Source organism: Melanerpes formicivorus, unplaced genomic scaffold (assembly GCF_026170545.1).
Source record: "Melanerpes formicivorus ecotype bairdi unplaced genomic scaffold, bMelFor1.0.p_v2 SCAF_134, whole genome shotgun sequence".
NCBI classification, from domain to species: domain Eukaryota; kingdom Metazoa; phylum Chordata; class Aves; order Piciformes; family Picidae; genus Melanerpes; species Melanerpes formicivorus.
The window spans coordinates 295,497-322,698 of NW_027142486.1; the positions used below are offsets into that span (position 1 = coordinate 295,497).

At 69.5% G+C, this 27,202-nt stretch overlaps 1 protein-coding gene, 1 long non-coding RNA gene and 1 other non-coding gene across 3 annotated transcripts; all 3 read left to right on the top strand.

Annotated features, from left to right (window-relative positions):
• The first annotated feature begins 638 nt into the window (after positions 1-638).
• On the top strand, positions 639-18,329 carry LOC137456641 (medium-chain specific acyl-CoA dehydrogenase, mitochondrial-like). Its single transcript, XM_068168208.1, has 12 exons — positions 639-685; positions 5,766-5,865; positions 6,553-6,650; positions 6,774-6,843; positions 7,804-7,904; positions 7,990-8,070; positions 8,699-8,829; positions 9,700-9,808; positions 10,600-10,740; positions 12,204-12,299; positions 16,697-16,945; positions 17,934-18,329. The coding sequence occupies exons 1-12, from the start codon at positions 662-664 to the stop codon at positions 18,003-18,005; spliced, it is 1,272 nt and encodes a 423-aa protein (XP_068024309.1). The 5' UTR covers positions 639-661; the 3' UTR covers positions 18,006-18,329.
• Positions 18,330-21,369: 3,040 nt separating this feature from the next.
• On the top strand, positions 21,370-24,507 carry LOC137456632 (uncharacterized). The gene is made up of 2 exons (XR_010991062.1): positions 21,370-21,746; positions 22,179-24,507. It is a non-coding gene; the product is annotated as an uncharacterized lncRNA (long non-coding RNA).
• On the top strand, positions 21,957-22,038 carry LOC137456697 (small nucleolar RNA SNORD45). Its single transcript, XR_010991081.1, has one exon. It is a non-coding gene; the product is annotated as a small nucleolar RNA SNORD45 (small nucleolar RNA).
• Positions 24,508-27,202: the final 2,695 nt, after the last annotated feature.

Below are 27,202 nucleotides of genomic sequence, written 5' to 3' on the forward strand. Positions count from 1 at the left end.
GGGACCCAGGTGGTCTCTGGGCTCTGCCCTCACACCCTGGACCATTCCCCCAGGGCTTCCTGTGGGCCTTTGGGCTTCTCAACCTGGGGGTTCCAGCCCCGAGGCGGGGGGCTGATGCTGAGCAGGGGACCCCAGGAGGGCTTGGGTCTCCCCCCGGACATCTCAGTCCCCTGCTGGGCACCGAAAGTGCTCCTCAAGCCCCCCCGGCGCCGTCAGCTGGGGGCAGAGCCTCCCCAAGCGCCGATCCAGGCTGGGTGCAGAAGCGCTGGAGAGAGCCTGGAGGAGAACTTCAGCGCTGGAGCCAGCAGGGGGCGACGGCAGCCCGGGGAGCACCCCCAGGGAGCTGGGCGGCCGCAGGGGGAGCGGGACCGGGACCGGGGGAGGCGGTGGCGCCGCTCACTGCCCGGCACCGGGACACGGCGCAGCGGCGGCCGAGACGCTGAGAGGGCAGAGCCAGGCTGGCGGCGCTGGGGCTGCGCAGCCCGCAGGGGAGAAGGCTCCCGGGGCAGCTCGGAGCGGCCCGGGGGGGGGGACAGCGGGGAGCAGAGCATCGCGGAGCGGCGGCAGGCAGAGAGCCAGGGCCGGGCGGAGCGGGCGGGACCGGGACCCGCCCCTGGCACCACCCCGGTGCCGGCAGGGCACTGCCGAGAGCCTCCCCGGGATGGCAGCGTTCGGAGCCGGCCGGGTGAGGCCGAGGAGATCCCCGGGGACTGGGGGCGGAAGGGACGGGAAGGGTCGCAGGAGGTTTTGGGATGATCCCGGTGCTGCCCCCGGTGCTGCCCCCGGTGCCGCCGAGGCAGGGCTGGGGAGGGTCTCGCCGTGGCTGCCGGAGTCGGGGTCCGGCCGAGCGCCGCCAGCTGCGAGCCCAGAAGGCTTCGACAGCAGCAGAGCCCCCAGGGCAACAGCAGAGCCCCCAGGGCAGGTCTCTGTCCCCCAGGGCAATAGCAGAGCCCCCAGGGCAGGTCTCTGTCCCCCAGGGCAACAGCAGAGCCCCCAGGGCAGGTTTCTGTCCCCCAGGGCAACAGCAGAGCCCCCAGGGCAACAGCAGAGCCCCCAGGGCAGGTCTCTGTCCCCCAGGGCAACAGCAGAGCCCCCAGGGCAGGTCTCTGTCCCCCAGGGCAACAGCAGAGCCCCCAGGGCAATAGCAGAGCCCCCAGAGCAGGTCTCTGTCCCCCAGGGCAATAGCAGAGCCCCCAGGGCAGGTCTCTGTCCCCCAGGGCAACAGCAGAGCCCCCAGGGCAGGTCTCTGTCCCCCAGGGCAACAGCAGAGTCCCCAGGGCAGGTTTCTGTCCTCCAGGGCAACAGCAGAGTCCCCAGGGCAGTTCTGTGCCCCCAGGGCAACAGCAGAGCCCCCAGGGCAGGTCTCTGCCCCCCAGGGCAACAGCAGAGCCTCCAGGGCAATAGCAGAGCCCTCAGGGCAGTTCTGTGCCCCCAAGGGCAATAGCAGAGCCCCCAGGGCAGGTTTCTGCCCCCCAGGGCAACAGCAGAGCCCCCAGGGCAATAGCAGAGCCCCCAGGGCAGGTCTCTGTCCCCCAGGGCAACAGCAGAGCCCCCAGGGCAATAGCAGAGCCCCCAGGGCAGGTTTCTGCCCCCCAGGGCAACAGCAGAGCCCCCAGGGCAATAGCAGAGCCCCCAGGGCAGGTCTCTGCCCCCCAGGGCAACAGCAGAGCCCCCAGGGCAATAGCAGAGCCCCCAGGGCAGGTTTCTGTCCCCCAGGGCAATAGCAGAGTCCCCAGGGCAGGTTTCTGTCCCCCAGGGCAATAGCAGAGCCCCCAGGGCAGGTCTCTGTCCCCCAGAGCAATAGCAGAGCCCTCAGGGCAGTTCTGTGCCCCCAGGGCAATAGCAGAGCCCCCAGGGCAGGTCTCTGTCCCCCAGGGCAACAGCAGAGCCCCCAGGGCAATAGCAGAGCCCCCAGGGCAGGTCTCTGTCCCCCAGGGCAACAGCAGAGCCCCCAGGGCAATAGCAGAGCCCCCAGGGCAGGTCTCTGTCCCCCAGGGCAATAGCAGAGCCCCCAGGGCAACAGCAGAGCCCCCAGGGCAACAGCAGAGCCCCCAGGGCAGGTCTCTGTCCCCCAGGGCAATAGCAGAGCCCTCAGGGCAGTTCTGTGCCTCCAGGGCAACAGCAGAGCCCCCAGGGCAGGTTTCTGTCCCCCAGGGCAACAGCAGAGCCCCCAGGGGCAGGTTTCTGTCCCCCAGGGCAATAGCAGAGCCCCCAGGGCAGGTCTCTGTCCCCCAGGGCAACAGCAGAGCCCCCAGGGCAGTTCTGTGCCTCCAGGGCAACAGCAGAGCCCCCAGGGCAGGTCTCTGTCCCCCAGGGCAATAGCAGAGCCCCCAGGGAAGGTCTCTGTCCCCCAGGGCAACAGCAGAGCCCCCAGGGGCAGGTTTCTGTCCCCCAGGGCAATAGCAGAGCCCTCAGGGCAGTTCTGTGCCTCCAGGGCAACAGCAGAGCCCCCAGGGAAGGTCTCTGTCCCCCAGGGCAACAGCAGAGCCCCCAGGGCAGTTCTGTGCCTCCAGGGCAACAGCAGAGCCCCCAGGGCAGGTCTCTGTCCCCCAGGGCAATAGCAGAGCCCCCAGGGCAGGTTTCTGTCCCCCAGGGCAACAGCAGAGCCCCCAGGGGCAGGTTTCTGGCCCCCAGGGCAATAGCAGAGCCCCCAGGGCAGGTTTCTGTCCCCCAGGGCAATAGCAGAGCCCCCAGGGCAGGTTTCTGTCCCCCAGGGCAATAGCAGGGCCCCCAGGGCAGGTTTCTGGCCCCCAGGGCAACAGCAGAGCCCCCAGGGCAATAGCAGAGCCCCCAGGGCAGGTCTCTGTCCCCCAGGGCAACAGCAGAGCCCCCAGGGCAGTTCTGTGCCCCCAGGGCAACAGCAGAGCCCCCAGGGCAGGTTTCTGTCCCCCAGGGCAACAGCAGAGCCCTCAGGGCAGTTCTGTGCCCCCAGGGCAACAGCAGAGCCCCCAGGGCAGTTGTGGGTCGCACCTCCCAGGACCCTTTTCAGTCTCTGGCTGCTCTGGAAGGGCTTTGGGCAGCTCGGGGCAGCAGCAGTTCCTGCACAGTGCCCAGGTTTGGGTCTTGCCATTCCCACCCTGGCACAAACCCAACCAGGGTCAGGCTGGGGGGGGGCTGCAGGGGACCAGAGCCGCGCCCCCAGAGCAGCTCCCAGGGGAGCACAAAGTCCAGGCAGGGCTGGAAAGCCTCCAGCGGCTCCTGGCGGCTGAGCTCTGCCCCTCCACGGCAGGAATTTGTTCCTTGCCCCTTGGTTCCAGGCTGTGCCCATTCTGCCCCCTGAGTGCCCCCAGCCTGTGCCCATCCCTGCCCCGTGAGTGCCCCCAGCCTGTGCCCATTCTGCTCCCTGAGTGCCCCCAGCCTGTGCCCATCCTGCCCCGTGAGTGCCCCCAGCCTGTGCCCATCCTGCCCCCTGAGTGTCCCCGTGCTGTGCCCATCCCTGGCCCCTGAGTGCCCCCACCCTGTGCCCATCCCTGCCCCCTGAGTGCCCCCACCCTGTGCCCATCCCTGCCCCCTGAGTGCCCCCAGCCTGTGCCCATTCTGCTCCCTGAGTGTCCCTAGGCTGTGCCCATCCTGCCCCCTGAGTGCCCCCAGCCTGTGCCCATCCCTGCCCCCTGAGTGCCCCCAGACTGTGCCCATCCCTGGCCCCTGAGTGCCCCCAGCCTGTGCCCATCCTGCCCCCTGAGTGCCCCCAGCCTGTGCCCACCCCTGCTCCCTGAGTGCCCCCAGCCTGTGCCCATCCTGCCCCCTGAGTGCCCCCAGCCTGTGCCCATCCTGCCCCCTGAGTGCCCCCGGGCTGTGCCCATTCTGCTCCCTGAGTGCCCCAAGCCTGTGCCCATCCCTGCCTCCTGAGTGCCCCCAGCCTGTGCCCATCCCTGCCTCCTGAGTGCCCCCAGCCTGTGCCCATCCTGCCCTCTGAGTGCCCCCAGCCTGTGCCCATTCTGCTCCCTGAGTGCCCCCAGCCTGTGCCCATTCTGCCCCCTGAGTGCCCCCAGCCTGTGCCCATTCTGCCCCCTGAGTGCCCCCAGCCTGTGCCCACCCCTGCTCCCTGAGTGCCCCCAGCCTGTGCCCATCCTGCCCCCTGAGTGCCCCCGGGCTGTGCCCATCCCTGCCCCCTGAGTGCCCCCAGCCTGTGCCTATCCCTGCCCCCTGAGTGCCCCCAGCCTGTGCCCATCCCTGCCCCCTGAGTGTCCCCAGCCTGTGCCCACCCCTGCTCCCTGAGTGCCCCCAGCCTGTGCCCATCCTGCCCCCTGAGTGCCCCCAGCCTGTGCCCATCCCTGCCCCCTGAGTGCCCCCAGACTGTGTCCATCCCTGCCCCCTGAGTGCCCCCAGCCTGTGCCCATCCCTGCCACCTGAGTGCCCCCAGCCTGTGCCCATTCTGCCCCCTGATTGCCCCCAGCCTGTGCCCATCCCTGGCCCCTGAGTGCCCCCAGCCTGTGCCCATTCTGCTCCCTGAGTGTCCATCCCTGCTCCCTGAGTGCCCCCAGGCTGTGCCCATTCTGCTCCCTGAGTGCCCCCAGCCTGTGCCCATCCCTGGCCCCTGAGTGCCCCCAGCCTGTGCCCATCCTGCCCCCTGAGTGCCCCCAAGCTGTGCCCATCCTGCCCCCTGAGTGCCCCCAGCCTGTGCCCATTCTGCTCCCTGAGTGTCCCTAGGCTGTGCCCATCCTGCTCCCTGAGTGCCCCCAGCCTGTGCCCATCCCTGCCCCCTGAGTGCCCCCAGCCTGTGCCCATTCTGCTCCCTGAGTGCCCCCAGCCTGTGCCCATCCCTGGCCCCTGAGTGCCCCCAGCCTGTGCCCATCCTGCCACCTGAGTGCCCCCAGCCTGTGCCCATCCCTGCTCCCTGTGTGCCCCCAGGCTGTGCCCATCCTGCCCCCTGAGTGCCCCCAGCCTGTGCCCATCCTGCCCCCTGAGTGCCCCCAGCCTGTGCCCATCCCTGCTCCCTGAGTGCCCCCAGCCTGTGCCCACCCCTGCTCCCTGAGTGCCCCCAGCCTGTGCCCACCCCTGCTCCCTGAGTGCCCCCAGCCTGTGCCCATCCTGCCCCCTGAGTGCCCCCAGCCTGTGCCCATCCCTGCTCCCTGAGTGCCCCCAGGCTGCTCTACCAATCCCTTGTCCTCCTCTGCTGACCCTTTCCTGCCCTGCTCCTTCCCCCCTGTGCCTCCCTACTGCAGCCAGGCCAGGAGCTCCTTGCGAGCTCTGACCCCCCACGGCTCTGCTCTCCCCCAGCCTCTGACCCCTCCAGGCTCTGCTCTCCCCCAGCCTCTGACCCCCCCCCAGTTCTGCTCTCCCCCAGCCTCTGACCCCCCCCAGGCTCTGCTCTCCCCCAGCCTCTGCCCCCCCCCCCCCGGCTCTGCTGTCCCCCAGCCTCTGACCCCCCCCCCCGGCTCTGCTCTCCCCCAGCCTCTGACCCCTCCAGGCTCTGCTCTCCCCCAGCCTCTGAGCCCTCCAGGCTCTGCTGTCCCCCCAGCCTCTGACCCCCCCCCCGGCTCTGCTCTCCCCCAGCCTCTGACCCCTCCAGGCTCTGCTGTCCCCCAGCCTCTGACCCCTCCAGGCTCTGCTCTCCCCCAGCCTCTGACCCCCCCCCGGCTCTGCTCTCCCCCAGCCTCTGACCCCTCCAGGCTCTGCTCTCCCCCAGCCTCTGACCCCCCCCGGCTCTGCTCTCCCCCAGCCTCTGACCCCTCCAGGCTCTGCTCTCCCCCAGCCTCTGACCCCCCCCCGGCTCTGCTCTCCCCCAGCCTCTGACCCCCCCCCCCCGGCTCTGCTGTCCCCAGCAGGTGCTGCGAGCTGTGGCAGGGCAAGGATGGAGATCCCTGACCAGCAGAGCTGCTCCAGATGTGCACAGCAGCACAGCTGGGGCTGGCTTCAGCTTCGGTGAGTGCTGAGGGTGGGCAAGGGGCAGGGACAGAGCTCAGCTGTGCTGCAGCTCCCTGGCAGTGCCCAGGGCAGGCCTCGGCTCCGGGCAGCTTTCTCTGCTGCTCTCCCAGCTTTGGGAGCCCCAAAGTCCTTCCCTGCCGGCTCAGGGCAGCCAGGCCCGGGGGGGGGCTCTGGGGGAGCTGCTCCTGCCCTCGGCCAGGCTCCGGCTGGAGCTGCTGGGCTGCCAGAGCCGCCCGCGGGAGCTGTCCCCAGCTTGGCTCTTGCAGCGCTGCGGTGGCTGCCTGCGGCCTGAGCCGGGCTTGGGCACGGGGCCAGGGCAGGCAGAGGTTGCCCTGCCCCTGGGCCGCTGCAGGGGGCGCTGCAGCCGCCGCGGGGCACAGCCAGGCGCTGGAGCTGAGCGGCCGGAACGGGCACAGCAGCGGCAGCAGCGCTCTGCCCCCAGCTCCTGCTGCCCTCCCTCCGCCGGGCAGCGGCTCCTGGCGTGGGGCACTGCGGCGCAGCTGCCCTGGCACTGCCCGCTCCGCTGCCCTGCTCTGGGGGGGCCCCGGGGGGGTCGGGGAGGGCTCTGAGGAGGCTTTCTGCGGGCAGCCAGGGGCGGCTGAGCCACTCTGCCTGCTGGGCTGGGCCCTGCCTGCTGGGCTGGCAGCCCTGGTGACTGTGCTGTGCCCGGGGCTGGCCTGGCAGAGCTGAGTGAGGAGCAGAAGGAGTTCCAGGCCACGGCTCGGAAGTTTGCCCTGGAGGAGATCATTCCTGTGGCTGCTGAGTACGACAGGACTGGGGAGGTAAAGCTGCCTGCAGGGGGCACAGAGCAGCCCTGGGGGGCACAGAGCAGCCCCCAGCTGCCCCTGGCACGGGCAGGCTGTGCCCCGTGCTGAGTGCTGCCTGCCCTGCCCTCTCTCTGCCAGTACCCTGTGCCCCTCATCAAACGAGCCTGGGAGCTTGGCCTGATGAACACTCACATCCCAGAGAGCTGTGGTGAGCAAACCCCTGGGGCCCTTCCTCTGCCCCCCAGGGGCTCTGCAGGGGCTGCCCAGAGCCCAGGGCTGCGTCCCTGCCACGCTGTGCCCCCTGGCAGCCCCTCTGGCCCTGGCACAGCTCTCTGCAGCCAGCTGGGCTGGGGCTGGCTGGGGGCAGGCAGGGGCCAGGCCCTGCAGGGGGAAGCTGCTGCTGGAGAGAGCCCAGCAGGGGCTGGGGAGATGCTGGGGGGGCCTGGAGGGCTGAGAGCCCTTGGGGCTGTGGAGTCTGGGGAGGAGAGGGCTGAGGGGTGGGGGGCAAGAGGAAGGGGCCAGGCTCTGTCTGGTGGTGCCCAGGGAGAGGGCAGGGGGCAGGGAGGCCAGGCTGGAGCCCAGGAGCTGCCACCTGGGCAGGAGGAGAAACCTCTGTGGTGTGAGGCCGTGGAGCCTCCTGCCCTGGAGCCTCCCCAGCCCCCCCGGATGTGGCCCTGGCAGCCCTGCCCTGGGCGCCCCTGGGGGGGCTCTGGAGATCCCTCCCAAGCTCAGCACTCTGTGACCCTCTGCTGTGGAGCACTCCTGGCTGGGGGCACCCAGGGGGCTGGGGGCACTCAGGGGGTTGGGGGGCACTCAGAGGGGCTGGAGGGCATCCAACGGGCTTGGGGACACTCAGGGGGCTGGGGGGCACTCAGAGGGTCTGAGGGGCACTCAGGGTCTGGGGGGCACTCAGAGGGGCTGGGGGGCACTCAGAGTGGCTGAGGGCACTCAGGGTCTGGGGGGCACTCAGAGTGGCTGGGGGCACTCAGGGGGTTGGGGGGCACTCAGAGTGGCTGGGGGCACTCAGGGTCTGGGGGGCACTCAGAGGGGCTGGGAGGCTCTTGAGGGGCTGGGAGGCTCTTGAGGGGCTGGGGGCACTCAGGGTCTGGGGGCACTCAGAGGGCCCCCCTGGGGGCTGCCCTCAGTCGGTGCCACCCTTCCCCTGCAGGGGGGCTGGGCCTGGGCACCTTTGATGCTTGCATGATCACCGAGGAGCTGGCTTATGGCTGCACTGGGGTCCAGACTGCCATCGAGGCCAACTCCCTGGGGGTGAGTGCTGCCTGCTCCTGCCTCCCCCCACCACCTCCTGGGCCCCTGCCCGAGCTGGGTTCATGCTCTGAGTGTTCCCTTGCAGCAAATGCCAGTGATCATTGCAGGCAACCAGCAGCAGCAGCAGAAGTACCTGGGCAGGATGACAGAGGAGCCTCTGATGTGTGTGAGTACAGCCCAGAGCCCTGCAGCCTGCCCCTGGCCGCTGCCGGCCCCGAGGCCACAGGCAGGGGATGCTGAGTGGCTGCTTGCAGCCGCCCTGAGCCCCTCCTGCAGGGCAGAGCCTCTGCTGCCCCCCTCCCACAGCGCTGCAGGGATGGCCCCGGCCCAGCCCCGGCCCCGAGGGGCACAGAGCTGCAGGGCTGGGGCCCAACCCTTCCCCCGGGGCTGCCTGGGAGCCAGCAGGGAGCAGAGAGCCCTGGGCAGGGCCTGCGGAGCTGCCCAGCTGAGGCTCCTCGGGGGCAGAGCAGGGAGCCCCCAGAGCCTCCCCCGGGCTGCTGCTGCCAGGCTTGCAGCTGCTCAGCTCCCAGCCCGGGGCCCGGGACAAGCTGCAGGCTGCTCCTGGTCGGCTCCCAGAGCCAATTCTCAGCATCCCTGCGGATTTCTGAGGGCAGTGACCCCCCCGGGGCCGGATCCTCGCCCAGGCAGCTGCTGGGGCTCCTGCTGCAGCCCCTGGGGGTCCTGCAGGCACTGGAGTGCAGGCTGTGCCAGCCCAGCCCGGGGCTGCTGCAGCGGCTGGGGGCTGCCCCAGCTCAGCCTCTGCTGCTGAGGCTTCTGCTCTGCCTCTCCCCCAGGCCTACTGTGTGACAGAGCCCGGGGCAGGCTCTGACGTGGCTGGCATCCAGACCAGGGCTGAGAAGAAGGGAGAGGAATACATCATCAATGGGCAGAAGATGTGGATCACCAACGGGGGCAAAGCCAACTGGTGTGTAGGCTTCTGCCCTGTGCCTGCTGGGCACCCAGCTCTGGCCCCGAGGCACAGCCTGCTGGCCCTGGCAGCCTCTGCCACGGCCCCGGGGCCCCAGCAGCCTGCAGCCAGCACCCAGCTCGGCGCCGCCTGCAGGGGGACCTGGGCCGGGAGCTGCCATCTGCAGCCGGCAGAGGCTCTCAGGGGCTGCTGCTGCCGGCCTCAGGCACTTCTCTCGCTCCTCAGGGCAGGGCAGCAGCGCTGAGAGCTCCTGCACCGAGCTCAGGAGGCTCTGCCCAGCCCCTGGCCTGGCCTGGGGGCTGTGGGCGCTGAGCTGAGCTGCTCCTGCTGCCAGCCCGAGCCTGCTCCTCCACCTCCCAGCCCTTGCTCCTCCCCAGCTCCTTCCTTCTTTGCCAGCCAAGGGGAAAAGGTTTCCACCTTCCCAACCTCCAGCTGCTTTTCCTGCCCCTGCCATGGCCTGGGCCCAGGCAGAGCCACCAGAGGACCTCCCTGGTGCCCCTGGGCGCCGCTGGAGCCACAGCAAATCCTCCCCCCTTGGGCTCAGCCCCAGAGCCGTGCAGGCAGGAGGCTGCCAGCAGGTCCCCAGTGGCCCCTGGAGCCTCTCTGCTCTCCGCAGCTTCCTTCGCTGCCCCTGGAGCCAGCTGCAGGCTGCAGCCTTGGCACAGCTGCGGGGGGCAGAGCCTTGGCTGCCGCTGCCAGGGAGCTGCAGCAGCTCTGGGCTCCTGCAGGGAGGGCTGCACTGGCACTGCCCTGCAGCGCTGGGGCCAGGGCCCAGGGCTGCTCCCTCAGGCACAGCCTGCCTGGAGCCTCGGCTGGAGCAGCCTCTGGCTGGGGAGCTGCTGCCCCCTGCCCTCTGCTTCCCCCCAGGTACTTCCTGCTGGCTCGCACCCACCCGGACCCCAAAGCTCCTGCGGGCAAAGCCTTCACCGGCTTCATCGTGGAGGCCAACAGCCCTGGCATCCAGGTTGGCAGGAAGGTGAGGAGCAGGCCCTGCCCTGCCAGCCCAGGAGCCTCTCTGGGCTCCTCACCCAGGCAGCCCCCAGCTGCCCTGAGAGGAGAGGCCTCGGGGCAGCGCCCGCGGCCCCTGCCCGCCCGCAGGGAGCTTGGCACTGCCCAGCGCAGGGGCAGCAGGCAGGAGGCTCCCTCGGGAGCCTCGGCTGGGCACAGGGCAGGGATCCCTCCGCAGGAGCCGAGGGCAGCCGGCCTGGCACAGCTGCCAGAGCGCCTCGGAGCCCCGAGCGGTGCCAGCAGCGAGGGGCAGAGCTGCAGCCACAGCCCCCCGAGCGCTGTGCCCTCAGCTGCTCCTGCCCAGGGAGGAGGCCTCGGGGGGCACAGGGCTGGGGCCGTGCCAGGGCGGGCAGGGGAGCAGCAGCTGGGTGGCAGCCGAAGCTCAGCCCCGGGCAGCAGGCAGGGCCCTGGGCGGCCGCTGCCCATCTCCCTCCCGCCCTGCCGTGGGCACAGCTGCAGCTCCCTGCCGCCCGCCCCGGGGGGCTCTGCCCTGCCTCTGCCAGCCCCAGCACAGAGCCCAGCCGGGCAGCGCCCCGGGGCTGAGCCCCAGGCAGGGGAAGGATCCTGCCCGGCCCCGGGGCGGGCTGGGGCAAGGCAGAGCTGGGGCCGGGCAGGGAATCGGAGCTGGAAGCGAAGCCCTGGGGCAGAGAGCAGCCCAGAGAGCTCAGGGCTGGTGCCCGGGGGCAGCTGAGGCGCTGGCACCCTGCTGCCCCTCGGCAGCCCCCAGGGAGCTGCCCCTCCGCCCCCTGCCCCCCGCAGGAGCTGAACATGGGCCAGCGCTGCTCGGACACCAGGGGCATCGTCTTTGAGGATGTGAGAGTGCCCCAGGAGAACGTCCTGAGAGCAGAGGGAGCAGGCTTCAAAATCGCCATGGCAGCCTTCGACAAGACCAGGCCGCCGGTGGGTGCCAGGCACGGCCCCGGGGCAGCTGTGCCAGGGGGGAGCTGTGCCCGGGGGGGAGCTGTGCCCGGGGGGGAGCTGTGCCCCGGGGAGAGCTGTGCCCGAGGGGGAGCTGTGCCCGGGGGGGAGCTGTGCCCCTGGGGGGAGAGCTGTGCCCGGGGGGAGAGCTGTGCCCGGGGGGGAGAGCTGTGCCCCGGGGGGAGCTGTGCCAGGGGGGAGCTGTGCCAGGGGGGGAGCTGTGCCCAATGGGGAGCTGTGCCCTGGGGGGAGCTGTGCCCGGGGGGAGCTGTGCAGGGGGGGGGAGCTATGCCCGGGGGGGAGCTGTGCCCGAGGGGAGCTGTGCCCGGGGGGGGAGCTGTGCCTGGGGGGGAGCTGTGCCCAATGGGGAGCTGTGCCCGGGGGAGAGCTGTGCCAGGGGGGGAGCTGTGCCCGGGGGGGGAGCTGTGCCCGGGGGAGAGCTGTGCCCGATGGGGAGCTGTGCCAGGGGGGAGCTGTGCCAGGGGGGAGCTGAGCCCGGGGGTGGCTGTGCCTGGGGGGGAGCTGTGCCCGGGGGGGGAGCTGTGCCCGATGGGGAGCTGTGCCAGGGGGGAGCTGTGCCAGGGGGGAGCTGTGCCCGGGGGTGGCTGTGCCTGGGGGGGAGCTGTGCCCGGGGGAGAGCTGTGCCCGATGGGGAGCTGTGCCAGGGGGGAGCTGTGCCAGGGGGGAGCTGTGCCCGGGGGTGGCTGTGCCTGGGGGGGAGCTGTGCCCGGGGGAGAGCTGTGCCCGATGGGGAGCTGTGCCAGGGGGGAGCTGTGCCAGGGGGGAGCTGTGCCCGGGGGTGGCTGTGCCTGGGGGGGAGCTGTGCCCGGGGGGGGAGCTGTGCCAGGGGGGAGCTGTGCCTGGGGGGGGAGCTGTGCCAGGGGGGAGCTGTGCCGGGGGGGGGAGCTGTGCCAGGGGGGAGCTGTGCCCCGGGGGGGAGCTGTGCCCGGGGGGGAGCTGTGCCCCGGGGGGGAGCTGTGCCCGGGGGGGAGCTGTGCCCCGGGGGGGAGCTGTGCCCGGGGGGAGAGCTGTGCCCGGGGGGAGCTGTGCCCGGGGGGGAGCTGTGCCAGAGGGGAGCTGTGCCAAGGAGGGAGCTGTGCCAGAGGGGAGCTGTGCCTGGGGGGGAGCTGTGCCCGGGGGGGAGCTGTGCCCCGGGGGGGGAGCTGTGCCCGGGGGGGGGGGAGCTGTGCCCGGGGCGGAGCTGTGCCCAATGGGGAGCTGTGCCCGGGGGGGGGAGCTGTGCCCAATGGGGAGCTGTGCCCGGGGGGGGAGCTGTGCCCGGGGGGGAGCTGTGCCCGGGGCAGCTGTGCCAGGGGGGAGCTGTGCCAGGGGGGGAGCTGTGCCCGGGGGGGAGCTGTGCCCGTGGTGCTCTCCCGGAGGTGCTCTCCCGGGGGCGCCCTCCCGGGGGCGCTGTCCGGCGCTGAGGCTCTGCCCTGCCCCTGCAGGTGGCAGCCGGGGCCGTGGGCTTGGCTCGGAGGGCGCTGGACGAAGCCACCAAATATGCTCTGGAGAGGAAAACCTTCGGGAAGCTGCTGGTGGAGGTGAGAGCAGAGCCTGCAGGGGCAGGGGGCCAGGGGCTGCCTTCTGCCAGCTGTGCCAGCAGGGAGCCCCCCCCCGGCTGTGCCCTGGCGCTCAGCAGGCAGCTCTGGCACAGCTCTGCCCCTGCCGGGCTGCCCCGGGGCACAGCTGGGCCCCGGCTGGGCCGAGGCAGCGCTGCAGCAGCTCCTGGGCTGCTCCTCTGGCCCCTGCTGCTCGCAGCCAGGCTCAGAGCCGGCCCCGGGCCAGGCCCCGAGGCTGCCAGGGCAGGGCTGAGCTCTTCAGCTGCAGCCAGGAGAGGTCTGCGGGGGGCAGAAGCCTCTGGGGGGGCAGAGCAGCCCAGAGCCAGCGAGCCCCAGGGCCGGGCACAGCCCTGAGGGGGGCAGGGGCAGCGCTCATGGGCTCAGGGCACTGCCAGGGCAGGGCCCTCAAGGACCACCCGGTGCCGACCCCCTGCCAGGGGCAGGCTCGCTTCCCCCTGCAGCAGGCTGCCCAGAGCCACATCCAGCCTGGCCTGGAGAGCTTCCAGCAGCCCCCTGGGCCCCCCCCTGCCACTGCCTGCCCCCGATGGGGAAGAGCTTCTCCCTCCTCTCCAACCCACACCTGCCCTGCTCCACCGGGGGGTCCATCCCCCCCCAACTCCCATCCCTCCCTGGCATCCCAAGCAGTCCCTCCCCAGCTCTCTGTAGCCCCCTGCAGACCCTGCAAGGCCACACTCAGGTCTCCTGGGAGCCTTCTGCCCCCCAGGAGCCAGCAGAGAGCCAGAGCCCAGAGCACCAAAGCTCAGCTGCAGCATCCCAGGCTGCATTCCTGTGCTGCAGAGCTCAGCCCCTGGCAGCCCAGAGCCTGCTGCCAGCCCTGCAGAGCTCAGCCCCTGGCAGCCCAGAGCCTGCTGCCAGCCCTGCAGGGCTCAGCCCCTGGCAGCCCAGAGCCTGCTGCCAGCCCTGCAGGGCTCAGTGCAGCCCAGAGCCTGCTGCCAGCCCTGCAGAGCTCAGCCCCTGGCAGCCCAGAGCCTGCTGCCAGCCCTGCAGAGCTCAGTGCAGCCCAGAGCCTGCTGCCAGCCCTGCAGGGCTCAGCCCCTGGCAGCCCAGAGCCTGCTGCCAGCCCTGCAGGGCTCAGTGCAGCCCAGAGCCTGCTGCCAGCCCTGCAGAGCTCAGCCCCTGGCAGCCCAGAGCCTGCTGCCAGCCCTGCAGGGCTCAGTGCAGCCCAGAGCCTGCTGCCAGCCCTGCAGAGCTCAGTGCAGCCCAGAGCCTGCTGCCAGCCCTGCAGGGCTCAGTGCAGCCCAGAGCCTGCTGCCAGCCCTGCAGGGCTCAGTGCAGCCCAGAGCCTGCTGCCAGCCCTGCAGGGCTCAGTGCAGCCCAGAGCCTGCTGCCAGCCCTGCAGGGCTCAGTGCAGCCCAGAGCCTGCTGCCAGCCCTGCAGAGCTCAGTGCAGCCCAGAGCCTGCTGCCAGCCCTGCAGGGCTCAGCCCCTGGCAGCCCAGAGCCTGCTGCCAGCCCTGCAGAGCTCAGTGCAGCCCAGAGCCTGCTGCCAGCCCTGCAGAGCTCAGCCCCTGGCAGCCCAGAGCCTGCTGCCAGCCTTGCAGAGCTCAGTGCAGCCCAGAGCCTGCTGCCAGCCCTGCAGGGCTCAGTGCAGCCCAGAGCCTGCTGCCAGCCCTGCAGGGCTCAGTGCAGCCCAGAGCCTGCTGCCAGCCCTGCAGGGCTCAGCCCCTGGCACCCAGAGCCTGCTGCCTGCCCTGCAGGGCTCAGTGCAGCCCAGAGCCTGCTGCCAGCCCTGCAGAGCTCAGCCCCTGGCAGCCCAGAGCCTGCTGCCAGCCCTGCAGAGCTCAGCCCCTGGCACCCAGAGCCTGCTGCCAGCCCTGCAGGGCTCAGTGCAGCCCAGAGCCTGCTGCCAGCCCTGCAGGGCTCAGTGCAGCCCAGAGCCTGCTGCCAGCCCTGCAGGGCTCAGTGCAGCCCAGAGCCTGCTGCCAGCCCTGCAGGGCTCAGCCCCTGGCAGCCCAGAGCCTGCTGCCAGCCCTGCAGAGCTCAGTGCAGCCCAGAGCCTGCTGCCAGCCCTGCAGAGCTCAGCCCCTGGCAGCCCAGAGCCTGCTGCCAGCCCTGCAGGGCTCAGTGCAGCCCAGAGCCTGCTGCCAGCCTTGCAGAGCTCAGTGCAGCCCAGAGCCTGCTGCCAGCCCTGCAGGGCTCAGCCCCTGGCACCCAGAGCCTGCTGCCTGCCCTGCAGGGCTCAGTGCAGCCCAGAGCCTGCTGCCAGCCCTGCAGAGCTCAGCCCCTGGCAGCCCAGAGCCTGCTGCCAGCCCTGCAGGGCTCAGCCCCTGGCAGCCCAGAGCCTGCTGCCAGCCCTGCAGAGCTCAGCCCCTGGCAGCCCAGAGCCTGCTGCCAGCCCTGCAGGGCTCAGTGCAGCCCAGAGCCTGCTGCCAGCCCTGCAGGGCTCAGTGCAGCCCAGAGCCTGCTGCCAGCCCTGCAGAGCTCAGCCCCTGGCAGCCCAGAGCCTGCTGCCAGCCCTGCAGGGCTCAGTGCAGCCCAGAGCCTGCTGCCAGCCCTGCAGAGCTCAGCCCCTGGCAGCCCAGAGCCTGCTGCCAGCCCTGCAGGGCTCAGTGCAGCCCAGAGCCTGCTGCCAGCCCTGCAGAGCTCAGCCCCTGGCAGCCCAGAGCCTGCTGCCAGCCCTGCAGAGCTCAGTGCAGCCCAGAGCCTGCTGCCAGCCCTGCAGGGCTCAGTGCAGCCCAGAGCCTGCTGCCAGCCCTGCAGGGCTCAGTGCAGCCCAGAGCCTGCTGCCAGCCCTGCAGGGCTCAGTGCAGCCCAGAGCCTGCTGCCAGCCCTGCAGAGCTCAGTGCAGCCCAGAGCCTGCTGCCAGCCCTGCAGGGCTCAGTGCAGCCCAGAGCCTGCTGCCAGCCCTGCAGGGCTCAGTGCAGCCCAGAGCCTGCTGCCAGCCCTGCAGGGCTCAGTGCAGCCCACAGCCTGCTGCCAGCCCTGCAGAGCTCAGCCCCTGGCAGCCCAGAGCCTGCTGCCAGCCCTGCAGAGCTCAGCCCCTGGCAGCCCAGAGCCTGCTGCCAGCCCTGCAGAGCTCAGCCCCTGGCAGCCCAGAGCCTGCTGCCAGCCCTGCAGGGCTCAGCCCCTGGCACCCAGAGCCTGCTGCCAGCCCTGCAGGGCTCAGTGCAGCCCAGAGCCTGCTGCCAGCCCTGCAGAGCTCAGCCCCTGGCAGCCCAGAGCCTGCTGCCAGCCCTGCAGAGCTCAGCCCCTGGCACCCAGAGCCTGCTGCCAGCCCTGCAGGGCTCAGTGCAGCCCAGAGCCTGCTGCCAGCCCTGCAGGGCTCAGTGCAGCCCAGAGCCTGCTGCCAGCCCTGCAGGGCTCAGCCCCTGGCAGCCCAGAGCCTGCTGCCAGCCCTGCAGGGCTCAGCCCCTGGCAGCCCAGAGCCTGCTGCCAGCCCTGCAGAGCTCAGCCCCTGGCAGCCCAGAGCCTGCTGCCAGCCCTGCAGGGCTCAGTGCAGCCCAGAGCCTGCTGCCAGCCCTGCAGGGCTCAGTGCAGCCCAGAGCCTGCTGCCAGCCCTGCAGAGCTCAGCCCCTGGCAGCCCAGAGCCTGCTGCCAGCCCTGCAGAGCTCAGCCCCTGGCAGCCCAGAGCCTGCTGCCAGCCCTGCAGAGCTCAGTGCAGCCCAGAGCCTGCTGCCAGCCCTGCAGAGCTCAGTGCAGCCCAGAGCCTGCTGCCAGCCCTGCAGAGCTCAGTGCAGCCCAGAGCCTGCTGCCAGCCCTGCAGGGCTCAGCCCCTGGCACCCAGAGCCTGCTGCCAGCCCTGCAGGGCTCAGTGCAGCCCAGAGCCTGCTGCCAGCCCTGCAGAGCTCAGCCCCTGGCACCCAGAGCCTGCTGCCAGCCCTGCAGGGCTCAGTGCAGCCCAGAGCCTGCTGCCAGCCCTGCAGGGCTCAGTGCAGCCCAGAGCCTGCTGCCAGCCCTGCAGAGCTCAGCCCCTGGCACCCAGAGCCTGCTGCCAGCCCTGCAGGGCTCAGTGCAGCCCAGAGCCTGCTGCCAGCCCTGCAGAGCTCAGTGCAGCCCAGAGCCTGCTGCCAGCCCTGCAGAGCTCAGCCCCTGGCAGCCCAGAGCCTGCTGCCAGCCCTGCAGGGCTCAGTGCAGCCCAGAGCCTGCTGCCAGCCCTGCAGGGCTCAGTGCAGCCCAGAGCCTGCTGCCAGCCCTGCAGGGCTCAGTGCAGCCCAGAGCCTGCTGCCAGCCCTGCAGGGCTCAGTGCAGCCCAGAGCCTGCTGCCAGCCCTGCAGGGCTCAGTGCAGCCCAGAGCCTGCTGCCAGCCCTGCAGGGCTCAGTGCAGCCCAGGCACAGAAGCAGCCCCGGAGCAGCCTCTGCTGTGCTGTGCTGGGCCAGGCCCCGGGCTGGGCGCTCAGGGGGTTGGGTGTCCCTGTGGCAGCACCAGGCAGTGTCCTTCCTGCTGGCTGAGATGGCCATGAAGGTGGAGCTGGCTCGCTTGGCCTACCAGAGAGCTGCCTGGGAGGTGGACGCCGGCCGCAGGAACACCTTCCAGGCCTCCATCGCCAAGGCCTTCGCCGGCGACGTGGCCAACCAGGTGGCTGCAGACGCGGTGCAGATCTTTGGGGGCAACGGCTTCAACACTGAGTACCCTGTGGAGAAGCTGATGAGAGATGCCAAAATCTACCAGGTGAGTGCAGGGCAGCAGGGGACCTGCAGGGGAGGCTGCCTGGCACAGCCGGGGGAGACAGACTGCCCCTCAGCCCTGCCCTCAGCCCTGCCCTGAACCCTGCCCCTGAGCCCTGCCCTGAGCCCTGCCCCTGAGCCCTGCCCCTGGCTGCCCCTCAGCCCTGCCCTCAGCCCTGCCCTGAGCCCTGCCCCTGAGCCCTAACTGCCCTCTGCTCTGCCCCTGGCTGCCCTCAGCCCTGCCCCTGGCTGACCCTGAGCCCTGCCCCTGCCCTCTGCTTTGCCCTGAGCCCTGCCCCTGGCTGCACTCAGCCCTGCCCCTGAGCCCTGCCCCTGTCTGCCCCTCAGCCCTGCCCTCAGCCCTGCCCCTGGCTGCCCTCAGCCCTTCCCCTGGCTGCTCTCAGCTCTGCCCCTGGCTGCCCTCAGCCCTGCCCCTGAGCCCTGCCCCTGGCTGCCCTCAGTCCTGCCCTGAGCCTTGTCCCTGGCTGCCCTGAGCCCTGAAACCTAACTGCCCTCTGCTCTGCCCCTGGCTGCCCTGAGCTCTGCTGTAAGCTCTGCTCCTGGCTGCCCTCTGCTCTGCCCCTGGCTGCCCTCAGCCTTGCCCCTGGCTGCCCTCAGCCTTGCCCCTGGCTGCCCCTCAGCCCTGCCCCTGGCTGCCCCTCAGCCCTGCCCCTGGCTGCCCCTCAGCCATGAACCCTAAGTGCTCTCTGCTCTGCCCCTGGCTGCCCTCAGCCCTGCCCCTGGCTGCCCTCAGCTCTGTCCTCAGCTCTGCCCCTGGCTGCTCTCAGCCCTGCCCCTGGCTGCCCTCAGCTCTGCCCCTCAGCCCTGCCCCTGGCTCCCTGCAGCCCCCAGCCCTCGCTGGCTGCTGTCCCCTTTGCTGCCCTGCAGCTGCTGCTGCAGCCTGGGGGTGCAGGGCAGGGTCCCAGCTGTGGCAGCAGCTGCTGGGCCGTGGGGAGCTGCTCAGCTGACTCTGCTGCCCCTTCCCTTGGCAGATCTATGAGGGCACTGCCCAGATCCAGAGGCTGATCATAGCTCGGGAGCACCTGGCCAAGTTCAAGGGCTGAGGAGAGGCCTGGGGCAGGGCTGGGGCTGCTGCAGGCTGCCTGTGCCCAGGGCAGGGCTCTGGGGGCCTTGCTCAGGGCCAGCCGAGGCCTGGAGAAAGCCTTTTGTGCCCCAGCCCCGGCCCCGTGCACAGGATGGAGCTGTGCCTGCCCCTGGCTCCCTCCCTCCTGGCTGCCGACCTCGGTGCCTGCCGGGCAGCTGGGGGCTGCCAGGGCAGCGCCTGGGCTCTGGCCTCGCTCTCTGCCCGGGCACAGCTCTGCCCGGGGCTGCCAGCAGAGCTCAGCCCCTGCCCACCGCACCTCTGATTAAAACAGGAGCAAAATGCCGATTGCCTTCTGGGCTCCCGGCTCCGGGGGGGGTCTCCCCCTCGGGGCAGCTGCCAGGAGCCGCTCTGCTCCCCCAGGAGCCCCTCGGGGCCAGCAGCTGGGCTGTGGGCACCCCCGGCTCCAGGACCTCCTCTCAGCGAGAGCTCTGCCGGCCCCGAGCCCGGGCTCTGTGCCCAGCCCTGCAGCCGCCCCGGGGCCCTGCGGCAGCCCCGGGGGAGCTCTGCGCTGCCTCCCCGGCAGGAGGCCTCCCGCCCGCAGCGGCTCCGCAGCCAGCAGGGACACAGCCTCGGCCGCGCCGCCCCAGAGGCTTCTCCGCGGGGGCCGCAGCTCCTCCGGCTCCAGCCCGGGCAGCGCTCGGCGCCGCCTGCTCCGCTCCTGGCTCTCCGGGGGGGCCCGGAGCGGCTGGGCTCAGGCAGAGCTCTGCCCCGGGCGGGAGCAGCCCCCGCGGGGCGCAGCCGAGGGATGGAGCTGCTGGCAGGCAGCCCCGCGGCGACGGAGCCGGCAGCGCCGCCGGGCAAGGAGCCCTGCGGGGGCGTGCGGGGGCAGGCTGGAGAGAGCGGCCGGGGAGGAGCACAACCGGCAGGACTACGGCAGCCGCCGCCCGGACCCGCCGCCCGTCAGCCGCACAGCCGCGCCCGCAGCTCCCGCGGCGGCAGCGCCGTTGATTGCCTGGGGACACGCCCCCCTGCTCCGGGCCCCTCCCACCTGCTCCGAGCCCCTCCCCCCTGCTCCGGGCCCCTCCCCCCCTGCTCCGGGCCCCTCCCACCCTGCTCCGGGCCCCTCCCCCCTGCTCCGGGCCCCTCCCCCCTGCCCCGAGTCCCTCCCCCCCCGCCCCAGGTTGATTGCCTGGGGAAGCGCAGCCGCCGCTCCCCGCTGCGGGACACCTCCCCGGCGGCCGCCGCTGCCCGCCGCAGTGACAAGCGGAGTCCCTCAGGGATCAGTCCTGGGACCTGTCTTGTTCAACATCTCTGTGGGTGCCATGGACAGTGGCGCTGAGTGCACCCTCAGCAGGTTTGCTGATGACACCAAGCTGTGTGGTGCAACAGACAGCTGGAGGGAAGGGATCCATCCAGAGGGACCTGGACAGGCTGGAGAGGTGGGCACAAGCCAACCTCAGGAGTTCAATAAGAGCAAGGGCAGCGTCCAGCAGCTGGGTGGAGGCAACCCCAGGCACAAATCCAGGCTGGGCAGTGACTGGCTGGAAACCAGCCCTGAGGAGAGAGACTTGGGGGTGCTGGGGGAGGAGAAGCTCAACAGGAGCTCTCAATGTGCGCTTGCAGCCCAGAAAGCCAACCAGAGCCTGGGCTGCATCAGGAGAAGTGTGGCCAGCAGGGCAAGGGAGGTGATCCTCCCCCTCTGCTCAGCTCTGGGGAGACCCCACCTGGAGTACTGTGTCCAGTTCTGGAGCCCCTATTACAAGAGGGATCTGGAGGTGCTGGAAGGTGTCCAGAGAAGGGCCAGGAGGATGATCAGAGGGCTGGAGCTGCTCTGCTGTGAGGACAGACTGAAGGAGTTGGGGCTGTTCAGTCTGCAGAAGAGAAGGCTCCGAGGTGACCTCATTGTGGCCTTCCAGTATCTGAAGGGGGTACAGGACGGCTGGGGAGGGACTGCTCAGGATCTCAGGGAGTGATAGGACTAGGGGGAATGGAATGAAGCTGGAGGTGGGGAGATTCAGGCTGGAGGTGAGGAGGAAGTTCTTCCCCATGAGAGTGGTGAAGCCCTGGAATGTGTTGTCCAGGGAGGTGGTTGGGGCCCCGTCCCTGGAGGTGTTTAAGACCAGGCTGGATGAGGCTCTGGGCAGCCTGATGTAGTGTGGGGTGTCCCTGCCCATGGCAGGGGGGTTGGAACTAGCTGATCCTTGTGGTCCCTTCCAACCCTGTATGATACTATGAACCCTCCTCCCCTGCTCCGGGGCCTTTGCGGGCCCAGGGCTGTCTATCCTGAACGCCGGGTCCCGAGGCACCTTCGAGGCTGCGCCTAGCAGCGCGGCTCAGGCGAGCGCCAATGGCACAGCCCTGCCGGGGGCCTGAGCCTGCCCTTTCGGCCCCGCCCCTCGGCCGCGTGCCTCTTTCCCGCGGCTGCCGCGCGGCGCAGGCAGGGCCCGGCCGGGGTGGCTTTGGCTGCGGCGCGAGAGAGGCTCCGGCGGCAGCGGCAGGGAGCGGCAGAGCGAGAGCGGCAGCGGGGAGCCCCGGGGCGAGCCCCGGCCGGCAGCGGCAGGGCGAGAGCGGCAGCGGGGAGCCCCGGGGCGAGCCCCGGCCGGCAGCGGCAGAGCGAGAGCTGCAGCGGGGAGCCCCGGGGCGAGCCCCGGCCGGCAGCGGCAGAGCGAGAGCTGCAGCGGGGAGCCCCGGGGCGAGCCCCGGCCGGCAGCGGCAGAGCGAGAGCTGCAGCGGGGAGCCCCGGGGCGAGCCCCGGCCGGCAGCGGCAGGGATGGCTGCGGGGAGCTGCGGGAGGCGCTGCCGTTGTGGCGCTGCCGTTGTGGCCGCCCCGGCCCCGCCGCCTGCTCTCCGGCGGCGGCAGCTCCTCGGTCTCCGGCCGGGGCTCGGTGCGGGCGGAGGAGCCCCCGGGGCAGGGCGAGAGGAGCGGGGCCGAGGCCGCGGGCAGGCCCCGGGGGAGTGCGGGCGGAGCGGAGCCGCTGGCAGCTGCGGGCCGGGGGCGGCCCCGGGCTCCATCCTCTCAGCTGGGGCTCGAAGCTCTGCTGCCTGTCGTGCCCCAGGGCCTGGCTGCCTGCCCTGCCCCCTCCCCTGCAGGAGCAGCGGCCCCAGGGGGCCCCCCCCGGGCCGGGGGCGCAGCAGAAGCCCTCCCTGGGCTGTGCTGCTGCAGCCTGCTGGGGGCAGGTTGGCTGCCTGGGGGCCAGGGGAAGGCAGCAGGGCAGTGGGGGCTGGGCAGGGCCCTGCTGGGGGCCAGGGGAACCCCCCAGGGGTGGGGAGAGCAGGGGCTGGGGGCTGTGCTGCCTGCTGGCCAGGGCTGAAGGGGAGCTCGGGGGGAGGCTCTGGGGTGGGGCTGGGGGAGCTCTGGGTGGGGCTGGAGGGGGTCTGGGGAGCTCTGGGAGCCCTGTGGGGACAGCTGGCAGCCCTGGGGCCAGGGTTGCTGGGTGAGGGCCGGCAGCAGGCTGGGCACTGCCCCTGGCTGTGCCTGCAGCTGGCAGCAGAGCTGAGCTGGGGCTGCAGGTGCCAGGAGGCTTTGCCCCCCCAGGGCCATCCCAGCAGCCCCCAGCTGGCTGCAGGGGGCAGAGTGCAGCTGCTGGCAGTGCCCAGCAAGGTGCCCAGCAAGGTGCCCTGCTGCCCTCTGCTGTGTCTGACAGAGGCTCCCTTGCTGCTCTCTCAGGGAGCAGCAGCTGGCAGTGCAGAGCTGAAGCTGTGTGCCCAGGAGCTGCCCTGCTGAGCTGCTGGACCTCGCCACAGCACCTGGCAGGCTCAGGTCAGTGCTGCCCCACAGCCCTCTGGGCCCTGCTGGGGCTTGGCCTCCTCCTCCCCCTGCAGCTTGTGCCTCCCCCTGCTGCTCAGGGGGGCTCTGGGCTCCCTGCAGCTGGCCCTGCCTGCTGGCCCTGGCATCCAGGCCTGCTCTGTGCCCCTGGCTGGGGCTGGCAGTGGTGGCAGCTTGGCTGGCCCCAGGGCAGCAGCCTCCCTGGGTCAGTGATGATCCTTGGCATGTATTAGCTGATGCCAGCTGATGCCCAACCTCTTCAGCTCTAGAATTACTCTGAGGCCCAGGGAGCTGCAGGCCCTGGGGTTGCTGGCACCCTGGGGCCCTTGCCCAGCCAGGTGCCAGCTCTGAGCCCAACCTGAGCAGGAGGGGCACAGCTGGGGCTCAAGGAGCTGCCCACAAAGCCTTCTCTTTCTTCCCCCCCAGGTTGCTTCCACTCCAGCCCTGCTGGGGACTCCTGCTCTGCCTTCCCTGGGAGAAGAGTTCAGCTCTGCCCTGCTCTGCCCTCACCTGCAGGGCTGTGTCCAGCTCTGGAGCCCTCAGCACAGGAAGGACCTGGAGCTGCTGCACAGGGTCCAGAGGAAGCCCCCAGGAGGAGCAGAGGCTGAGGAGCTCTGCTCTGGGGCCAGGCTGAGGAGCTGGGGCTGTGCAGCCTGGGGAGGAGAAGGCTGCAGGGAGACCTCAGAGCAGCTCCCAGCCCCTGCAGGGGCTCCAAGAGGGCTGCAGAGGGACTGCTGCCAAAGGGCTGCAGGGCCAGGAGCAGGGGCAATGGTTTGGGCTGAGAGCAGAGCAGGTTGAGCTTGGATGTGAGGAACAAGTTCTGCAGCAGGAGGCTGCTGGAGCACTGCCACAGGTGGCCCAGGGAGGGGCTTGGGGCCATGCCTGGAGATCTCCAAGGGGAGGCTGCACAGGGCCCTGGGCAGCCTGCTGCAGCTGAGGATGTCCCTGCTGGCTGCAGGGCTTGGACTGGGTGACCTTTGCAGCTCCCTTCCAGCCCCAGCCTTGGTGTGGCTGTGAGCAGTGCAGAAGGCTCTGCAGCAGAGGGGCTCTGCCAGAGCTCTCCCTCTCAGCACAGCAGCTCCTGGCACTCTTGGTCTTCCCCACTCCCAGGGAGCTTTCTTCTGCCTTTCCCCCCTGGCTGGCCTGCCCCTCCTGAGTCCTCTCTCAGGCTCTCTTGCTACAGGATGGATCCTTGGCAGCCTCAGTAAAGATGCCAACAACTGAAGAGCCATCCCCAGTGTATTGATCCTCAGCTCTCCCCAGGAGCTTCTCTGCAGCAGGGCTCAAGGCTCAGGTTGGGGTTGGCCCTTCCCACTGAGGGCAGCTCCAGACAGCTTCAGCAAGGCCAGAAGCTCACAGCCAGAGCTCCTTGGGCTTGGCAGAGGAGAGCCTGGTGGCAACAATGCAGCTTGGCCTCTGCTCCCTCAGCAGAGGTGGTGGAGGCAGGAGGTGAGAGCTGAGCCTCTCCCCCAGGCCAGGCTGTGCCCAGGCTGTGCCCTGCTGCCTGGGGGCCCCAGCTGGGGCAGCACTGCCAGGCCAGGGCTATGCCACCACTGGGCAGTAGGGCAGAGAGGTTCTGCTCCTCTGTTCAGGCCACATCTGGAATCTTGTGTCCAGCTCTGGGCCCTCAGTTCCAGAAGAGCCTCAGGGAGCTGTTGGAGAGAGTCCAACCCAGAGGCACAGAGCTGCTGCAGGCAGTGGGAGAGCTGTGAGGAGAGCCTGAGGCAGCTGAGGACAGAGCCCAGAGCCAGAGCTGAGAGCCAGATAGAACCAGAGCCAGAGCTGAACCTGTGAGCTGGACCTGAGAGCCACAGCCTGGAGCTGCAGCCAGGAGCCAGAGGGGAGAGCCAGAGCCTGGAGCTGCAGCCAGGAGCCAGAGGGCAGAGCCACAGCCTGGAGCTGCAGCCAAGGGCCAGAGGCTTCCTGTGCTGCTCCCACAGCAGGAACTGTGCTGAGCCTCACCCTGAGCACCAGCCCCCAGTCCCAGGATGAGAGGATCACAGATCAGAGGATCACAGATGGCAGGGACTGGAAGGGACCCATAGGTACCATGGAGTCCAAGCCCCTTGCCAGAGCAGGGCCATGCACTGTAGCTCAGGTCACACAGGAGCACATCCAGGCCAGGCCTTCAGCAGCTCCAGAGAAGGAGCCTCCACAACCTCCCTGGGCAGCCTGCTCCAGGGCTCTGTGACCCTCACAGGGAAGAAGTTCCTCCTGGTGTTGAGGTGGAACCTCCTGTGCTGCAGCTTCCATCCACTGCCCCTTGTCCTGTCACAGGGAGCAAGTCAGCAGAGGCTGGCCCTGGCCCTGTCCCCTCCCTCCTGACCCCCAGCCCTCAGCTCTTGAGAGACATTGATCAGATCCCTCTCAGCCTCTCCTCTCCAGACTGCACAGCCCCAGGGCTCTCAGCCTCTCCTCCCCAGGCAGTGCTGCAGTCCCTTCAGCATCCTCACAGCCCTCCCTTGGGCTCTCTCCAGCAGATCCCTGTCCCCCCTGAACTGGGGAGCCCACAAGTGAAGGCAGTCCTGAAGATGAGGGCAGAGCAGAGGGGGAGGAGAGCCTCCCTGCACCTGTGTGGCAGTTTCAGGCTGTGCCTTTGAAACTCAGCTGCAGATTTCAAGCAGAAAAGGAGAGAAATATAAATGATTCCCTCTTGGGTGTGGAAAGGAGAACAGAAGATGAAACCAATCCAGTGGGCAGCAGGGTGGAGCAGCAGCTGTTCCATAGCATCTTTCACATTGCACTTCCATTCCCATTCCTTTTCTCCTGTGCTTTCTGCTTTGCTTGGGGAGATCAAGGACTGCTGCTGGCTGGCCTTGAGAGAAGATGAGCACACAGCACTGCCTCTCCTGCTGACATGCCTGCCTTTTACCACAGAGAAAGGGGAGGAGGTTTGGGGGGGCAGTGGGACCAGAGGGTGCCAGGGGGGTTCTGTGCTATTGTCTGCCTGCAAACACCTGTGTGCCACTGTAGCTCCCCTGCAGCTCCTGTGTGCCCTGCACACATTCATTGCACTCTGGGGTAGAGTGCAGCCTGTGCTTGCCAATGCAGCTCCCATTGGCTTCCAGCTGCCTCAGTTGTGCTTAGCTAATGGGAAGGGGGAAGTGCAGCCCCCCACAGCCTGCTGGACACTCTCAGTGCAGCCCAGGACCCCATTGGCCTTCCTGGCCACCAGGGCACCGTGGCTGTCCCAGGCCTGTCTGGCCCTACCAACGCTACACCTGTGGGGTGCAGGCAGCTCCCCAGGAGCTCTCTTGGAGCTGCTGCTTGTCCTGGGTGAGTTCAGTCCCCCAGCCACTGGCTGTGCCTTCAGCACTCTGCCCCAGAGAGCAAAGCTCAGCACACCCAGGGGCTGGAAGCCCAACTGGCATTGTGTTGCCAGAGAGCAACTCACCACAGCCCCAGGACAGGGAACAGGCCCAGACTGCATTTACCTTCACACACACACAGAGGAGCAGCACAGGACCACCCCCCCACCCCCCCCCCCGTGCCCCTGCAGCTTGGATTCAGCTCTTTGCCCCCTCCTGGGCACAATGGGCCCCCGAGGAGCTCAGCCACCCTCCCCTGCACCTTCTACAGAAGCCAAGTAGAAAAAGCTGCCAAGAATCCTGGAACCATAGATTGGTAGAGGCTGGAAGGGAGCTCTGGAGATCCTTGAGGCCAGAAGGCAGGAGGGCACAGCTCAGAACCCCAGCAGCAGAGAGACCAAACCCAACCTCCACTGGGATTGCCTTAACCTCTCTGCTGCCTGGCAGCGGTGCCCCACCTGTGCCCTGGCTGTGGTGTCCTCGCTGTGCCCTGGCAGCGGTGCCCCAGCTGTGCCCTGGCAGCGGTGTCCCAGCTGTGCCCTGGCAGCAGTGCCCCAGCTGTGCCCTGGCAGTGGTGTCCTCGCTGTGCCCTGTTCAGCGGTGCCCCAGCTGTGCCTGTTCAGCGGTGCCCCAGCTGTGCCCTGGCAGCGGTGCCCCAGCTGTGCCTGTTCAGCGGTGTCCCAGCTGTGCCCTGGCAGCAGTGCCCCAGCTGTGCCCTGGCAGTGGTGTCCTCGCTGTGCCCTGTTCAGCGGTGCCCCAGCTGTGCCTGTTCAGCGGTGCCCCAGCTGTGCCCTGGCAGCGGTGCCCCAGCTGTGCCTGTTCAGCGGTGCCCCAGCTGTGCCCTGGCAGCGGTGCCCCAGCTGTGCCCTGTTCAGCGGTGCCCCAGCTGTGCCCTGGCAGTGGTGCCCCAGCTGTGCCTGTTCAGCGGTGTCCTAGCTGTGCCCTGGCAGCGGTGCCCCAGCTGTGCCCTGTTCAGCGGTGCCCCAGCTGTGCCTGTTCAGCGGTGCCCCAGCTGTGCCCTGGCAGCGGTGCCCCAGCTGTGCCCGTTCAGCGGTGTCCCAGCTGTGCCCTGGCAGTGGTGTCCTAGCTATGCCTGGATTCATCTCCAGGGGGGAGACTCCTCAGCCCCTCTGGGCAGCCTGCTCCAGGCTCTGTCACCTCCCAGGGCACCAGGTAGAGGCAGATCAAAGCTAGAGCAGAGGAGAAGCTGGGCAGGAGTCTTTGTGAATGTCATGTGGAGGATTCCTGAGGCTGTGTGCGCCATGGGCCAGAGCGCTCTGGGGGTCCGAGGTGCCCCTGTGAAGTGCTCAGAGTCAGGCAGCTCTGCCGAATCTCACCCAGCTGCACTCTGGTGGTGCCCAGAGGCTGTACCGTGTCTGCTCACCTCTGTACCCTGGAGCTGTAGATGTGTGAAGTACAGCTACGAGATGAGTGAGGGCACCTGCCCAGATCTCCGGGTGTGGGTGGGCCGAGAGGTGCTTCCTGGATTCGCTGTTGTGTGCTGGGGTAGGACCTTTGTGTAACAGTCAGAGAGCTCCAGAGATGCAGGGTTTGAACAGAACAGCTGGCATAAGGGAAACAGGATTGCAATGTTTGGAGGAAAAGAAATGGAAGAGTGTGGTTCTGAAACACCCCCAGGGATGGGGACTCCACCACCGCCCTGGGCAGCACATCCCCGTGGCCAATCTCTCGTTCTGTGAGGAGTTTCTTTCTAGCATCCAGCCTAAAACTCCCCTGGTGCAGCTTGAAACTGTGTCCTCTTGTTCTGGTGCTGGTTACCTGGGAGAAGAGACCAACCCCCAACTGGCTACAAGCTCCCTTCAGGTAGTTGTAGACACCAGTAGGGTCTGCCCTGAGCCTCCTCTTCTCCAGGCTGGGCAGCCCCAGCTCCCTCAGCCTCTCCTCACAGGGCTGTGCTCCAGACCCCTCCCCAGCTTTGTTGCCCTTCTCTGGACATGTTCCAGAAACTCAACATCTTTCCTAAGCTGAGGGGCCCAGAGCTGGGCACAGCTGACTTGGAAACCACGCAGAGATGATCATGCCTAGCAGTTTGAAAGGAAAAATCCAAGATTACATTATCTCTTCACCTATAAATGTAGTACAATGACTGCTGGACTTAGTCACTCCAGTAGCGCTGTGGGT